This window comes from Lepidochelys olivacea (assembly GCF_965140295.1).
Source record: "Lepidochelys olivacea isolate rLepOli2 genome assembly, chromosome: 6".
NCBI lineage: Eukaryota > Metazoa > Chordata > Testudines > Cheloniidae > Lepidochelys > Lepidochelys olivacea.
In genome coordinates, this window is record NC_140416.1 from 6,577,903 (window position 1) to 6,596,214 (window position 18,312).

The following is an 18,312-nucleotide window of genomic DNA, read 5'->3' on the forward strand; positions in this document are numbered from 1 at the left end:
GCTCCTGAGCTAGGAGTGGGAGCTGGGCTGAGCACAGGCCTGGGGCGGAGGCGGGGACTCCGGCTGGGGAGGGGAGAGGAGCGGAGCCTGTTCCCTGCCCTGGGATTGGGGCCCTTCCCAGCGTCCCACCCCATATCCCCATAGGAAGCCAAGGGTGACTCCTGTCCCCGGCCAGCAGGGCCCCAAGTCCTTGGGGGGCTGTGCGGGGTTGGGAGGGGAGAGTCTCCGTGGGTCACAGCTGCTGGACTGGGGGTTTCCCTGGGAGTCGCTCCCCTAGAAACCTCATCCCCCACTGAGACTCCAGGCTGGGGCTGGAGTGGAAGGTGCTGTAACGCTTGTGCCCACAGGTCCAGGTGGCGTTTGAGGACGTGGCTCTGTATTTCACCCGGGAGGAGTGGGAGCTCTTATCCCAGCGAGAGAAGCATCTGTACCGGGACCAGATGCTGAGGAATTATTGGGCCCTCATTTCCCTGGGTAAGGACCAATTTATCTTCTTTTTAACAGCTGTGAAATGTCTGGGTTCCTCGATGCCATGTGCAACCCTGGGCTGAGTGGTGGCAAATGCCAGCCTCTTTCAGGCCGGCTTCCTGTTGGAGCAGAAATCAGGGCTATAAAGCCTGGGGCTAATCTTAGGGCTTGTCTACACTTCCGCGCGGGGTCGATCGAAGATACGCAATTTCAGCTATGTGACTAGCGTAGCTGAAGTCAACGTACTTAGATCTACTTACCTGCCTTCACTGCAGTAAGTCGACAGCTGATACTCTCCCGTCGACTCCGCTTGCGCTGCTCGTTCCGGTGGAGTATTGGAGTCGACGGGAGAGCACTCAGCGGTCAATTTATTGCGTCTAGGCTAGATGCGATAAATCGACCCCCACTGGATCGATCGCTGCCTGCCGATCCAGCGGGTAGTGTAGACAAGCCCTTAGTGGGACTTGTTTATTTGCATTCCCTACCTCAGTCCTGGCACAAAAGTGGTAGCCAACAGTCACATGAGTAACAAGTGTGCCTCATGACAGGTTTCAGAGTAACAGCCGTGTTAGTCTGTATTTGCAAAAAGAAAAGGAGTACTTGTGGCACCTTAGAGACTAACCAATTTATTAGAGCATAAGCTTTCGTGAACTACAGCTCACGCAGGAACTGACTCCTGTTAAATAAGGCAGGGGAAAAATGTTGCTGTTACAACAGCTCCCCACCTCCCCACAAAGAATGAACATAGTAAATTTAACAACTGTACAGCTGAACAATGCTTGCACCCTATGTGAAAGAACTGGTAGCTCTGAACGGCGCCACCTGGCAACACTTGCCATGACACGTTGTGGCCAGTGCCTTATAATGACCTACTGCAAACTGTTTTCAACAGCTATAAGATGGCAAAGGAGCAAAGTTCCCTTCTTCCAAAATCTTCCCCCATGATAAATTTTTCAGGTGGGTAAGTGAATGACCAAAGAGAAGGTGTTTGAGGACTTTCTACTCACCCTGTCTCTTAATCTGAGAGTAATGGGTGTTCAATGGTGTTTCAACTCGTTAAAGAAAATCTGTGTCACACACTTGTCCTATGGAACGTAGTGCCACAAGATAGCATAGAGGCCAAGGTGTTAGCAGCATGGGATATTTCTATGGAACATCTGGAGTTACCCTAGTAAGGATTTAAAACTCAGCCCCCACTGCAAATTGAGATGGGTCATAGACGTTGCTGCTTCAGAGTATGAACTGAACTTGCCTGGTGGGAGACGGGAAGAAATCTCCTCTAAGGAAGGTTTATTTCATTATTCTCCTGCTTGGGATCTCTTGTGCTTTCCTCTGAAGCAGCGACCGAGAGCAGTGTCCCGTTGTGCCAGGTGCTGTGCAGACACACTCTGACCGAGGTCGGGGCCCTGTTGTGCTGGGCTGCACCAACATATAATTGAGCCCCTGCAGCCAAAACTTTAGTAATAAAACTTCCCCCCCAAAACAGGCTATTCAGGTTCCAAACCAGACTTAATCCACCGGATCGAGGTAGGGGAGGCAGAGCTCTGGATCTGGGATGCCGAGGGCTCCAGGGAAAGCTCCGGGCCTGAGAGCCCCTCCTCAGGTGAGTCGTCATAATCCGGTCCCTTCTGATTTACACACGTGCTAATGAAGGGCTCCTTGACAAAGGCAAATGAGCTGAAGAGAGACAAATTGAGGCTGGGAATTAGGGGCCCGTATTTATCTTAATGGAAATGAACCACTGGGAGAGCTTCCCTCAGGACACAATGATTCTCCATCACTAAGAGTATTAGACCCTCAGTAGAAGTCTCCCTTACGGGATGGGGAGCAGATAGATAATGGACACAGTGTTGGTATATAATAATCTAAATGCTCTTTATTGATTACAAAACAAACCTTAGTCACTCCACGTTCACATCCCAAACATACTATCCCAGAGACCAAAGGTCAGAATGGGCTCGATGGCCAGTAGAGATTCCTTCCGATCATAAGATATGGGGAGCCGGCGAAAACCACATCTATATCCACATGGGGCTCTGGATCAATAAATAACTTCGATTTGCAGAAGTCATAGGCAACTATTTTTAGTCCATTCTGTCATGTCATTGGTTCTTTGCCTTTGTTTACTAGGCCTTCTACCCACACAATTCCAAAGAGACAATCCTGGGCAGGCTGCCATGGTTCAAGGCGTGCCATTTCCTCCAATTCTTATACAATTTTATATCAGTCCAGCTGACAGTTTCCTTTTCTGCTCATTTTCCGTATTTTTCTCTGAACATAACAAGATTGTTTTTGCACAGATAGTTCTAACAGTCCTTGACCATAAGATCTTGCTTCGGTTGCCAACTTGCAATGCACATATTCATGTCAAGTATGCGTCATTCATACCAGGCCTCAATGACATATCCATGTAATATGTTAGAGATGAATCACAATGTGTGTGTGTGTAATATATATACATCTCCCAACATTTCCCCCCTCAATACATGATTAATGCCATTAATTATTGTATCACTTTATAATTTCACAAGCAATTCAATTTTATATATCGCTTGCTCCAAAACTTCTTGTCGCTTTCTTATTCGGCAGTATAAACATAGCATAATAAAGGTTAACAAAATAATTCATGCAAATAATATCACAATAGGATATAGCATTAAATTTAGAAGAGCTGTGGCACTGGGAGACCATCCTTTGAAAATATCATACCAATGAGAAATTGCCAATTCTTCTTCTTCTTTCCCCAATTTTAATATTTGACCTTTGTGGCTCAAAATGTTTATTTTTCCTAGCTGAGCAGACTTAGATACATCTTTTGCATATTGCCTGATTTTTTCTCTTTCATCAATAAATTTTTCCCATTGTTCCCAATGTATCCTCAAATCAAAGTACCAGTCCACATCTTTTGGTTCCCAAACAATTTCCTTTTTTAAAAATAGAGGACCTCGGTAAATAATTCCATTAATAATGATCTCTATTACATTACATTTACATGACTTAATTGGGCCTTTTTCTGTCATACTTCCCCAAAATACATGTTTTTCAGTGGTTACCACACAAATACAACCGTTGCCTAAATCAAACACTCTTGTGCCATGAGAGGCTAAGTATTGCATGGTACATTGTCTGCTTGAATGGTTCAAATGACATGCCTCTAGGGACCAAGTTAGTTGTGGGCACACCCATTTACTTCATCCCCACTCTTCACAATGTTTCGTTAATGTTACTAATTTATAATCCCCTTCTTCTTGAATCAGGTGTGTCCCACTTATTTCTATTTGCCATAACTCTTCGTTCATAATTTTTGGCAGCACCAATGCCATTGCTGCGTTCCTTTGCTTCCCTGTGTTGTGTAACAGCATTCTGCCTTTCCACACTCCACCTTCAGAGTGGCTTGATCCCAATTAAATGCCATATATTTCTTCCATCCTGCAATTTGCTGATGCCATATATGAGGATCTTTGAACCACTCAAAAGGCCATTGTCCGTTACTTAACAGATTAACCATTCTCTCTATCTGTTGTATCCCATAAGTTTGCCTCTGTACGCCTCTATTGCTTGTACAGTTTTATTGTCCATCTCAGACACAACAAATAGATTTACATTTAGAGACATTTTGAAGGGTTGGGCTTGTTTCAACTGGAGTTCCACACTACTTATTCCTTGTTCCGATAATGCACCAAAATTTTGTTCACATGTGTCTGTATAACCCCCAAAATCTTACCCAAAGCTGACATTTTCCCTTGTAATGTCTCAATATCAAATCTTTTGGCTTTAGATATTCCCGTGTCACATTTTTGCCATCTTCCCGCCATATTTCAAATTTTACCTCAAAAGGTTTTTTTTACATCTGGTTTTGTTTGGTCCTGTTTTTTCCATTCTGTCCCGCGAATAGTCTAATGTATTTTGACCTTTGATCCTTACCTCCATCCTAGAGGTGCTCCCATATGTATATCCATGTACCCCTACATTTCCCCAAATATTCAAAAAACATAAAAGCCAAAAACTATATTTCCACCCTTTTTGAATTATTAGGAGCCTCAATATTGAAGTCATGGCCATTATTCCATAGGAATAATGTCCAATGCTTCCAGCCGTATTATTCTAAATACTTACTCTAACCCTCTTCTATCTTTACTCGAGCTCTGGTATTATTTTTTTTCTTCCTAAAATATAACACCCACAACACAATTCTTCTACTAAGCACAAAATGCAAAGCAAAGCAAGCATAAGCAATAAACCAATTACAAAAATTGTAGCACCGTATCCACACTCCAGATCCAAGGTTCGTACAGGATAATCTCCTGTGCAATTGGGCATTCCTTTCTCTCTGTAAGATAAACTAAAAGAAAAAGAAAGGAACATTATTTAATCTTTAGGCCATAACTTTAATTGTGATGTGTGGATCCACTTTCCCTTTTCCCCCTTGTTAATCTGCACTACAGTAAGTGAAATTTTATTCATGATGGGAAATGGTCCAACCCATCTAGACTCCAGGACGTGATTTTTCGATAATTTCAAATACATTACTCTATCTCCGATTTTCCATAATTTACTGTCCTGAGCCACATGAGAATCCAGTGTCTCTTGCTTTTTCAATGGCATCAGTCAGTTTAAATTCCATTTTCTTAAGTTCTATTGGTAACACCCTTACCCATTGCATAACTGATACCTCCTCTTCTTCTTCGGGGTACAATAAAGGGCTCCACTATCTCATAGGCCTTCCAAAGAGAATTTGATAAGCCTGGTAGCCAGTACCCAATAGATCACTACTTCGGATGACCTCCAACAAATTGGCAATTTATCGTCCCAATCTTTGCCAGTTTCTTGCACTACTTTGCGTAAAGCTTGTTGAATAGTTTGATTCATCCTTTCTACTGTCCCTAACGATTGAGGATGATAGGGGATATGTAGTTGTTGCTTTATTCCTAAAGCTTTTAATAAACTTTTAATTACTCCTCCTACAAAATGTGGCCCATTATCTGAATCAATTACTTTTGGAGTTCATAGAATCATAGAAGATTAGGGTTGGAAGAGACCTCAGGAGGTCATCTAGTCCAGCCCCCTGCTCAAAGCAGGACCAACACCAACTAAATCATCCTAGCCAGGGCTTTGTCAAGCCGGGCCTTAAAAACCTCAAAGGATGGAGATTCCACCACCTCCCTAAGTAACCCCTTCCAGTGCTTCACCACCCTCCGAGTGAAACAGTGTTTCCTAATATCCAACCTAGACCTCCCCCACATAATAGTCCATATCTACTAAGCACTACTTCCCACAGCTTTTTGGCAGTGGTCTCTGCAGTATGATTTCTGGTGGGAATTGCCTCCCCCCATCCAGAAAAGGAATCTACTATCACTAATAAATACCGATTCCTCCTTTGAGTCTTAGGCAATTTATCAGTATAATCAACCTGTATTCTATTCCATGGCTCCACAATTCTTTGGTGTCACAAGGGTCTCAAATTCACTGGTGTATTCCCGTCTGCTGCACACCTTATGCAGTTTTTAACAAAATTGTCTACGTCATTTCGCACCTGAGCCATATTCCAATTTGTTTTACCTTAAAGAGAGTATTCTCTATTCCTTGATGCACCATAGAGTGACACAGGTTAATAATCTCTTCTCTTTGAAGTTTGTCAGGTGTCCACTTTACCTCTCCTGTTTTTTTTTATTCACCGCATAGTTACCTTGTATATTCCAATTTCCCCTTCTTTCCTCAGGTTTAACCTCCCTGTTTTATGGCTTGAGCTCTAGTAACTTCCATAACTCCCAAAGGTTCCTTTGCTGTTAATTTAGCTAAAGCATCCGCTTTATCATTCCAATATTTTTCATTCCCTTCTCTCTTTTGATGACCTTTAATATGTCTTACTCTTAATTTTCCTGGGTGTTTTTTCAACCAATCCATTAGATTTCCAATCCTCCTTTTGGACCAAATTTTTCCCCTCGACTGTTTGCCAAGGATTCTTTTTCCAAATCTCAATCCAGTATCCCAGTCTTTGTACCACAAAGTCTGAATCCATTTAGACATAAAGACAATCCGTAACATTATTTTTCTATTTAAGCAGGTCACTAAGAGCTCTGACCTCTGCTCCCTGAGCTGCAGTCATACTCATAGAACCAGAAATAGTTTCCCCGTCAATTTGTACAGCAGCATATCCCATATGTTTCTTAGAGTTCCAATGGCACGAACTACCATCTATAAACCAAACCTCTTTTTCTCCGAGACTTAACGTCTACCAGGGGTGCTGCTTCAACTAACTTAGGTTCGGTTTCTGGAAGTGGTCTCTGCAGTATGGAGGGCATATGGTAACATCATGGCTAGTTTGTTGTTCTCATAAGTAACATCTGTGTTAGTTAACATCAAGGTACCTTGGGCCATTCTGCAATTCAATACTCCTTTCCCCTGCAGTTTACCTGATAAAATATACTTCAGTGGAAAGTGAGGTGTTTGTATTATAACAGGGGCTGTGCCAGTATTCAAAGCAAAAGCTTCGCTGGCCCACACAGCAGCTAAATATTCTCTTTCACAGATCCCAAACTACTGCTCCATAGGGGTTAATCTTCTAGACTTGTATGCTACCGGTATTAACTTTCCGTCAATTTCCTGCATTAGTTCCAATGCTAGACTTTGTTGGGTGCTGCCAACTTAATCACAAACGGCTTGTTTATCTCTGGGAATTTCAATGCTGGAGCTTGCATCAATGCTTGTTTTAAATGACAGAGAGCTTTTTCTTGTTCAGGCCCCCCACTCCCATTCTCCTTTCTTTTTTAGTAAACGCCACAAGGGTCCAGTTATAGTGGCAAAATTCCATACGTTTCCTTAAATAGTTAAACCCTCCTACCATCACCCTCAATGCATGAGAATCCTCTGGCCTTGGTAAATTCACTAATGATTTCACCTTTTGTTGATCCGCCTGAATTCCTTGTTCCCTGGGGGTCACCCCCAAATAAATCACTCTCCTTTGCACTAGTCGGGCTTTCTCTTTATTAGCCTTGAAACCCGTTTCCTGGATGACTCTTTTTTAGTCCGCTCAGCCACCTCTTCTTCAGTGTCTGCCCACGCTAATATGTCATCTACATTTGAGGTGACGTTCTCCTGATCCTCTTTGGATAACTGATCCAGCAAGCACACCACATATTAGTGTGCAATAGCCAGAGTGCAGCTTAGGCCCTGGGGAATTCTTTTAAACAAGTACTGTTGTCCCTTAAACATAAACGCAAAGCAGGCCCAAGAATCGGGATGCAACAGGATGGTAAACAAACAATTTGCCAAATCTATGACAGAGAACCATTTAGGGGGCCCCTGTATTCTTGCCGTCACCTGAAGCAGATCTGCTATTATCGGTGACATGGGCGGGGTAGCTTTATTAATTTGTCTAAAATCCACTGTCAATCTCCTGAGGCTTTTAATACAGGCCAAACTGGGCTATTGTGTGTGGAATTCCCCTTTTCAATCACTCCCTGTTCTAATGATTCGACTATTTTCTCAATTCCTGCCTCTGCTTGCGCAGGATATTTATATTGTATCTGTGGTGACGCTTTGTCCCCCACAATTTTAACACGTGCTTTGATTTTATTATATTCTGCTTTATTCTTAATCCATACACTGGGAAACTCCTTTACCCCCATCCTGTTGATCTAGCATAATCTCCTCCACTGCTTCTGCAGCCCGTATTCGTGGAATGTCCCCTGCTGTCGGGACGCTTTCCGTCCAGCCGGGCACACGCCCCAGAACTCCGTTCGTTAAATCCAAAACGAACCGATTCCTCTTCAAAAAAGGAGTCCCCAATATCACTGGCTCAGCCGCCTGATCTATCTGAAGCATTTGTTCTTTACAACGAACATCCCCCGCTCTCTGGGTATAGCTATTTCTACTGAATGATACATTTTTCCTGTCACTCCTTCCCCAATACAGGAGGCTGCTATAATAATCTCTGACACGTATCGAGTCAAATCACAACTTCCATTTACACCAGCCCCACTAAGTCAAAGTCAAAGCTTTGGCTTTGACTTTTTTGAGTTTCAGGTCTTGTTGGCACAGAAATCGTTGACTTTCAGCCAAGTCCATCCTGGGGAGTCATGGGCCAGAAGCCCTGGACTCCCCCTCTTCCAGTCCCCCCCAAGCAGACTCCCGGAGTGACCGGACCTCCAACACCCCCCTGTTGCTCCTCCTCCTTGTCTTTGTCTCACTTCCTGGGCAGAGTGTCACCTGGTCCTCACCTGGCTGCATCCCCCTCTTGGGTCTCAGGTTACAAAGGGCCCCGGTTATAGCATACATGCAGACAGCTGGAGCAGCCTCACCTGCCCCAGAGGTCTCAGCCAAAGTCACACACCCCTATTCCCACCACTGAGATATTGGTGCAGCACACAGGGAAACTGAGGCACATATTATTCATGCAAAACAGTAAAACTCACATAGGCTCAACAGTAAGACTCACGTACAACATAACAAGGGTGTCAGGTTTCCCTCCCCACTCTGAACTCTGGGGTGCAGATATGGGGACCCGCATGAAAGACCCCTAAGCTTATTTCTACCAGCTTAGGTTAAAACTTCCCCAAGGCACAAATCCTTTCCTTGTCTTTGGATGGTATTTCTGCCAACACCAAGTGATTTAGACAAAGATTCAGGAAAAAGGACCACTTGGAGTTCCTATTTCCCCAAAATATCCCCCCAAGCCCCTTTCACCCCCTTTCCTGGGGATGCTTGAGGCTAATATACCAACCAATTACCTTTAATAAAAGTACAAACCAGACCCTTTATGTTTAGGACACTAAAATCAATCAGGTTCTTAAAAGAAGAACTTTATTATAAAGAAAAAAAGTAAAAGAAGCACCTCTGTAAAATCAGGATGGAAGGTAATTTTACAGGGTAATAAAAAGATTTAAAACACAGAGGATTCCCCTCTAGGCTCAACTTCAAAGTTACAAAAACAGGAATAAACCTCCCTCTTAGCATAGGGAAAATTCACATGCTAAAACAAAAGATAATCTAACCATTTCCTTGCTATTACATCTAAAATTTCAGAAATTGTAAGTATCATTTCGTAGGAGCTGGGTTACCTGCTTAGTCTCTCTCTTTGTCCCGAGAGGGAACCAACAAAGAGAGCACAAACAACCCCCCCCCCCCCATTTGAAAGTATCTTCTTTCCTTATTGGTCCTTTTGGTCAGGTGTCAACCAGGTTATCTGAGCTTCTTAACCCCTTCCAGGTAAAGGAGGGATTTTATGCTACCCTTAGCTGTATGTTTATGACAAAGGGGAAATCCCCACTTCGTCACAAGCCTATAAGGTATTACATGGAGATATATAATCTCCCAACAATAGTAACTTTGCCTACCCTATATTTCTCTAGTTGGTTTACTAGAAGGTCATGTAAGACAGTATCAAAAGCTTTACTAAAGTCAAGATATGTGACATCTACTTCTCCCCTATCCACAAGGCTTGTTACCTGTCTAAGGATATTGGGTTGGTTTGACATAATTTGTTATTGACAAATCCATGCTGACTGTTAGTTATCCCTTTATTTCCTTCTAGGTGCTCACAAATAGAATGTTTGATTACTTGGTCCATTATCTTTCCAGGTACTGAAGTTAAGCTGACTGATCTATAATTCCCTGAGTTGTCCTTATTCCCCTGTCTATAGCTAGGTACTATATTTGCCCTTTTCCAGTCCTTGGGTCTCTCTACCATCCTCCACAAGTTCTCAGAGATAATCGCAAATGGCTCAGAGATCTCTTCATCCAGTTCCTTAAGTATTCTAGGACGTATTTCATCACGCCCTGCCGACTTGAAGACCTCTAACTTGTCTAAGTAATTCATAACTATTTTCCTTTCCTATTTTAGGCTCAGATCCTACTCCATTGACACTGATGTTCACTATGTTAGTCGACCAATCACTGCTAACTTTTTGTTGAAAACTGAAACAAAAGAGGCATTTACCAGTTTGGCCATTGCTGTGTTTTCTCTTATTGTCTTTCCCTCCTCATTTAGTAATGGGTCTATCCTGTCCTTGGTCTTATCATAGAATATCAGGGTTGGAAAGCACCTCAGGAGGTCATCTAGTCCAGCCCCCTGCTCAAAGCAGGACTAATCCCCAACTAAATCATCCCAGCCAGGGCTTTGTCAAGCCTGACCTTAAAAACCTCAAAGGTGGGAGATTCCACCACTTCCCTAGGTAACCCATTCCAGTGCTTCACCACCCTCCTAGTGAAAAAGTTTTTCTTAATATCCAACCTAACCTCCCCTCCACCCCACTGCAACTTGAGACCATTACTCCTTGTTCTGTCATCTGCTACCACTGAGAACAGTCTAGATGCATCCTCTTTGGAACCCCCTTTCAGGTAGTTGAAAGCAGCTATCAAATCCCCCCTCATTCTTCTCTTCCGCAGACTAAACAATCCCAGTTCCCTCAACCTCTCCTCATAAGTCATGTGTTCCAGTCCCCTCATCATTTTTGTTGCCCTTCGCTGGACTCTCTCCAATTTATCCATATCCTTCTTGTAGTGTGGGGCCCAAAACTGGACACAGTACTCCAGATGAGGCCTCACCAATGTCGAATAGAGGGGAACGATCATGTCCCTCGATCTGCTGGCAATGCCCCTACTTATACAGCCCAAAATGCCGTTAGCCTTTTTGCCAACAACGGCACACTGTTGACTCCTATCCAGCTTCTCATCCACTGTCACCCCTAGGTCCTTTTCTGCAGAACTGCTGCCTAGCCATTCGGTCCCTAGTCTGTAGCAGTGCTTGGGATTCTTCAGTCCTAAGTGCAGAACTCTGCACTTATCCTTGTTGAACCTCATCAGATTTCTTTTGGCCCAATCCTCCAATTTATCTAGGTCCCTCTGTATCCTATCCCTCCCCTCCAGCGTATCTACCACTCCTCCCAGTTTAGTGTCCTCTGCAAACTTGCTGAGGGTGCAATCCACGCCCTCCTCCAGATCATTAATGAAGATATTGAACAAAACCAGCCCCAGGACCGACCCTTGGGGCACTCCACTTGACACCAGCTGCCAACTAGACATGGAGCCGTTGATCACTACCCGTTGAGCCTGACAATCTAGCCAGCTTTCTAGCCACCTTATAGTGCATTTATCCAGCCCATACTTCTTTAACTAGCTGGCAAGAATACTGTGGGAGACCATATCAAAAGCTTTGCTAAAGTCAAGGAATAACACGTTCACTGCTTTCCCCTCATCCACAGAGCCAATTATCTCATCATAGAAGGCAATTAGATTAGTCAGGCATGACTTGCCCTTGGTGAATCTATGCTGACTGTTCCTGATCACTTTTCTCTCGTGTAAGTGCTTCAGAATTGATTCCTTGAGGACCTGCTCCATGATTTTTTTAGGGATTGAGGTGAGGCTAACTGGCCTGTAGTTCTCAGGATCCTCCTCCTTCCCTTTTTTAAAGATGGGCACTACATTAGTCTTCCTCTTGCTTCCCATATATTTGTAAAATGCTTTCTTGTTACCCTTTATATCCCTAGCTAGTTTAGTTTTGTTTTTTGCCTTGGCCTTTCTAATTTTGTCCCTACATGCTTGTGTTGGTTTTTTTTTTGTAATACTCATCTTTGTAATTTGACCTAGTTTCCACTTCTTGTATGACTCTTTTTTTTGAGTTTCAGGTCATTGAAGATCTCCTGGTTAAGCCGGGGAGGCCTCTTACAATACTTCCTATCTCTCCTACACATTGCTAATCTTTGGCTCTAGGATGTGACCTAAAAATGACGGGGTCTCTAAGCCACAACAAAGAAATGGATCGGAGATGGGGCTGCGATGAAATGGGAAGAGGGATGGAATTGTGATATGGGACAATCTGGGGTGGTGGATTTGCGGGGTGCTAAAGTAAAGAGAGGTCTCCGTGGTGTGGGGGAGCATAGGGGGGCTGCATTTACCTAGTGGGTAGGACATGCAGTAGAATTCAGAAGACCTTGGTTCAGTTCTAGAAGCGAGTCACTACATGCCTCAGATTCCCCAGCTCTGTAATGGAGAGGACATTGGGGTTGTGAGGATAAAATCCTTTTGTGTGTGTCAGTGGATCTGGCACTGGGGGTCAGACAAGCACCTGGCTGGAAAGACACACCTGTCGTTCCATAGACCACACCACCGCCTTCTAGGCTTCCCACACTTCAGAAAATCATACCAAGGCAGGGGTGCCCTAGAGATTTTTCAAATGGGCTTCATGCCTCTGCCCCTCCTGTCTCAAGTTGTGTGCTGGTGTCTTATGGCCCTGGGACATCTGGATCCAGACATAGCTCAGAGAGGGGCAAAAACCTGCTCGCAGCCTGGGAGAGCATCCCTGAGTGACTGACCCTTGGCAGAGAAGGCGCTGTCCTCTCCAGGTTTCCACCCCACCCCCTCTCTGCCATTTCACTTCGCACATGACCTCTCAGAGTGCAGAAACCTGCCCCAGCGAGCAAGGAGAAAGCTGGGAATGACTCAGGGCCGGGCAAGATCCGTCACATATGATGAGTGCGAGGTCACGCCAGGTAGAGGACGCAATTTTGTAGAGCAGGTTTCAGGCACTTGCAGCGTTTCACTGTAATGCTCTAAAACTGCCCCGCGTTCCAGGCTGCTGCTATGGGGAGAGTGAACATGTTTGGGGGCCAGGCAAAAGGCTCTTGTGGGCCATGACTTGGAGTACCCTGGTGTATGGGCTGGGTGTGAGGGAGAGGGGGTGGGATGGCCTTTGTCACCTACCCCCTGCTCTCTTGGTGGTATGAAATCGTTGTCACCTACGTTACTTCAGTGTCCGGGCTTAGCACAGCCCTCAGCCTGAACTCGTCTGTGACTGGCTGTAGATCAGAGGCCTGCTGGGTGGCAGCCATTATCCCCCTCCAGCTCAGCAGTGCCAGGGAGCGGGTTGTGACACAATACAGACCTGTTTTTCAGGTTACATCACACAAACCCTGAGTGACTTCCCACCCCCCAAAACCCCCTACCCTCTTGCGGATTTTAGTTTCAGTCTTTGTGCAAAACTAAAACTAAACATCAGGCGCAGGGTAAATGACTTCTTTAGAAGGAATTCCAAAAAAGGACTCTCTCCCACAGGAATAAACTACGTTGTTCTAAGCAGCTTTAAACCAGTCTCACTGCGTCCACATGAGGGGATTGCAGCCCCTCAACGAAACTAGTTTCAAACCAATATAATTAAAACAGTACGGAAACTGGGGAACAGGCCTCACGCTGTAAAACAGAAGAAAGTGAAGAACCAGCACCATGTAAATAAACCCCTCTGATTAAAATAACAAGAGAATCAGTTTGAAAACAAAACCAGGGCTGCGTTGTGCCACGCACTGCCTGTATCCTGGGCAGGCTACAATTTAAGCATAAAACGAGACCCAAGAGGTGCATGGCGCATGAGGGAGCAGGCGCTAGGCGCTGCACAAACAACATTGGGTAGAATCACCCTGAGTCAGGCTGCAGATTTGTCACAGCGTTTTGTATGAGAAATTACAGAGCAGTTATAATAAGTTTAGTAAAAGTCACAAGTCCTTAAATTTACTGTGACTGTTCCATGATTTTTAATAAAACCTGCCCACCTCCTCGCCCTGCCCAAGGGGCACCAGCCACCCAAAGAAGCACCTTCCCCCTAGCGCTGCAACCCTAACCCCAGCCTGGTGTAGAGGGGTAGGGGTGAGCTACAGTGGATCTGGGTGGCAAGGCTCTTCACTGAAGTTTGGCCCACCTCCCCCACCATCATGACTGGGGGCGGGGGAAAATCTGAGTGGCACTGGAACTCCACAGGCCAGGTCTCAGTGCCCGGAGTGAGGTGTTGGGTCCAGGCCCGTGGGAGAGGAGCTGCCATTGCAGAGTGAGGCACCCATCCCAAAAACAGTCATGGAGGAATGGGGAAATCGCTCCATCCGTGACATTTTTCCGTCTTTGTTGAAGGTGTAGCTTTAACCATGAACTAACGCCTGGATTGCCTCTGCTCTCTCCAGCAGGGCACAGGATCCCGGGAGGAACGAGGGCACAGCCTGAATGTGGGGAGAGCGCGGCAGGAAAGCAGGATCCCACATCCCACAGAGGGATCCATGCACAGGACGCAGTCCATCCCTGGGGTAAACTCAGCCAGAGACCAGATGTGACTACACACCAGAGACTCCCCGTGGGCCAGCGTCCCCACCGCTGCATCGACTGCGGCAAGAGGTTCAGCAACCCGTCCGCGCTGAACCAGCACCAGTGCACGCACACCGGGGAGCGGCCGCACCGCTGCGCCGACTGTGACAAGGACTTTGCAGAGATTGCACACCTGAGAATACACCAGCGCACGCACAACGGGGAGCGGCCGCACCGCTGCGCCAACTGCGACAAGAGCTTTGCCCAGATTGCACACCTGAGAAGACACCAGCGCACGCACACCGGGGAGTTGCCACACCACTGCGCTGACTGCGGCAAGGGCTTTGCACAGATTGCCTATCTGAGAATACACCAGCGCACGCACACCGGGGAGCGGCCGTACCGCTGCGCTGACTGCGGCAAGGGCTTTGCCCAGATCGCACACCTGAGAACACACCAGCGCACGCACAGCGGGGAGCGGCCCTACCGCTGCATCGACTGTGGGAAGAGCTTTGCCGAGAACTCAAAACTGAGAATACACCAGCGCACGCACACCGGGGAGCGGCCCTACTGCTGCGCTGACTGCGGCAAGGGCTTTGTAGAGAGCTCAAGCCTGAGAACACACCAGCGCACGCACACCAGGGAGCGGCCGCACCGCTGCGCCGACTGTGACAAGGACTTTGCAGAGATTGCACACCTGAGAATACACCAGCGCACGCACAGCGGGGAGCGGCCGCACCGCTGCGCCAACTGCGACAAGAGCTTTGCCCAGATTGCACACCTGAGAAGACACCAGCGCACGCACACCGGGGAGTTGCCACACCACTGCGCTGACTGCGGCAAGGGCTTTGCACAGATTGCCTATCTGAGAATACACCAGCGCACGCACACCGGGGAGCGGCCGTACCGCTGCGCTGACTGCGGCAAGGGCTTTGCCCAGATCGCACACCTGAGAACACACCAGCGCACGCACAGCGGGGAGCGGCCCTACCGCTGCATCGACTGTGGGAAGAGCTTTGCCGAGAACTCAAAACTGAGAATACACCAGCGCACGCACACCGGGGAGCGGCCCTACTGCTGCGCTGACTGCGGCAAGGGCTTTGCAGAGAGCTCAAGCCTGAGAATACACCAGCGCACCCACACCGGGGAGCGGCCCTACCGCTGTGACGAATGCGGCAAGGGCTTTGCACAGATTGGACACCTGAGGAAACACCAGCGTACGCACACGGGAGCGGCCGCCTCGCTGTGACGATTGCTGCAAGAGCTTCAGCAATGCCAGGACGCTGACAAACCAGCCGCGCACGGACACCGGGGAGCGGCCGTGCAGCTGTGCTGGTTGGCAAACGCTTTGCTCAATTGGGCAACCTCACCCAGCACCAGTTGGCTCACCAATGCCCCTCTGCCACCGCCAGGGCCTGAGGGGCTTCTGGCAGCCCGTGGAACTGGCACAGCGGCAGCTGGTGGAGGCCAGGGAGCGATCCTGTCCCCATGATGCCCCACAGAGAGACTGTGTGGGGCAGGGAAGGGGACTTGGCCAAGCAGTGTGGGGAAGAGCAGACAGGTGGGGGGATGTTAGAGCAGATGGTCACAGCCTACTCCATTAGGGCCCCCCTGCATCTACCTGGGGTCCACCCAGGTGTCTGTGTCCCCCTCTGCCCCCCCTCCCCACATATCTAGCTGTGAGGCAGCCAGGACAACCCTCCCCCATCTAGATGCGACCGTGTCAGGAACTTCCCCCCACTCCTACCTTGGTTCCAAGCAGGGGCTGACTCTTAGGGGACATCTGGAGATGGGATTGCAGTCCTGCCTCCGCATGGATTGGTCTGAGGAGGCGGGGGGGGGGTAGGACAGCCTGGTGTGTGAGATTGAAAGAAGACTCAGGAACTGCTCATGCTAGTCTACTTTAAATTCAAATGTGATGAAGAAGAACTACATACCTAATCTGTAACAAAGGTCTGTCTAACCAGGTGTTTCTTCGCTATTAAAGGAGCTGATGCATTCGGATGGCATAGGAAAAGCCAACGTGAAGTGTAAATCTTTAAAATAAACCAATCAAAATGTTATGAGGCCTGATGAACTATGTGACTGGCAGGTGCACACAGAGACTTTTGCATTACTCCTTGGGGAATTCTGTGCTAAAAAATTTAACATTCTGCACACCATATTTTAAAATTCTGCATATTTTATTTGTCAAAATAACACAATATAATCACAGTTCCAATTATTTTGGTGATTCATTTCAAACTACCTATCAGCAACTGTGTCTAAGCTGAAATCGCAACTGAAGTGTGTTTACCAGACACGTCTGGGGAGTGGGTAAAACCGTTTCTCAAAAACAAAGAAGTTAACACTTCTGGCCAAGGTATCATCAAAGCTGATGGGTCATCACCTATCAGGTAGCCATTGTTTGGAAAGGAAGGCAATCAGGAACAAACAAACCTGCATTTTAGAAAACAACAGCATGAAACCTCTTCCCCACCAAAATTCGTCTCCCCACTCAGCTGTGAACTTTATCTAGGGGTTGCTTGGAGAAAAATGCATTTTAAAGGGAGATGGAACTATAAAAGAGAGGGGCAAAAACAGCTCTTGTTATTTCTCCCTGTTCATCTCTCCTTATCACCTAAGAGGACAAACAAAAGAAAAGAAAAGCAGCTCTTGGACCTCAGGAACTGATCCTGACCTGAAAATTTGGTCAGCAATGCTCCTGGAAACCTATTCTAAGGGACTTCACTTCGCCCCAAGTCTAGTTTGTTCAGTTTGGTACTAAGAAGTGTTTTTCTTTTTTTTTTCTTGCAACCATTTCTGACTTTGATGCTTCATCATTGTACTCACTTGAAATCTACCTTTGTGATTAAATAAATTTTTCTTCTTTTAATTGAAATGAATCCAGTATTGTGAACTCTGCGGCTATCTCCATTTGGGGTGGGAAACTGTTATATCTTGATCCCCTGGGAGAGGCAATGGACCTATTGTATCAGGACTGTCCACGAAAAGGCTGGACAATACAGGCCACACATTTTGGGTAGGAAATCTGTGACTGTGAGTGTTTTGGGGTCACCCTGGAGTAATAACCAAGGCTGTGAAAACCAGAGTGTGAGCTGAGCGTGGCTGGCAGGCAGCAGCTACACACAGACACTCGGGGTACAACTGGAATGCTGGAGGCTATTTGTGAGTGGGCCGGGTTGGGAGCTACAGCAGCAAAGCGTTACTGGGCCCCCCAGGTTACAGGGCGGGCGGTGACACTGCTCCCCACTGGTCTGGATTACACTTTGGATTGTGATTGCCCCATTGGACAATGAGAATGGACACAACTCATATCCTGGTTGGATGTTCCAAGCTTTTGCCATGAGTATGGGTCATTTCCTGATTGGTCCAGGCCAGCTTTGCCCAGCAGAGTGACCAGGCTGCACCACTCAGCAGAAATGGTATAAAATGTCCCATGTTGTTCAAAGTGTTGCTTCCTGAAGTCAAAATGTCTGCATGAACAAGATGGTGAGTGTGACCATCATGGCCTGGCCAGGGAGAGCACCCCCTGCTGGGTAACAACTGCACTCTGATTGCTGAAAAGCACCCTACTAACGCCATCTTTTAAAGTCAAGTGTTGGGCAACTGCTGAGAAATCCACCCAGAGAACAGGCGTCTGGCTGTCACAGCACCTTGCGTGAATCGCCTGAATGAACTCCCTCTCCGTCTCTAGAACCAGCCACTGCAACGGTGAAACTGAGCTAGAGAAGTCACCTGCATGCCAGCTCCAACAGATATGTAGGGGAAAAAAAAAGTCAT

At 46.7% G+C, this 18,312-nt stretch overlaps 1 protein-coding gene across 1 annotated transcript in view; it reads left to right on the plus strand.

Annotated features, from left to right (window-relative positions):
- Positions 1-17,404, plus strand: part of LOC311522463 (uncharacterized protein) — an 18,762-nt gene extending 1,358 nt beyond the window's left edge. Inside the window, exons 2-4 of the mRNA XM_084631831.1 lie at positions 348-474; positions 1,955-2,071; positions 14,412-17,404. Of these exons, the coding sequence (XP_084487957.1) occupies positions 348-474; positions 1,955-2,071; positions 14,412-15,778 (1,611 nt within the window). The 3' untranslated portion in view covers positions 15,779-17,404. The remainder of the gene's footprint in view (positions 1-347; positions 475-1,954; positions 2,072-14,411) is intronic.
- Positions 17,405-18,312: the final 908 nt, after the last annotated feature.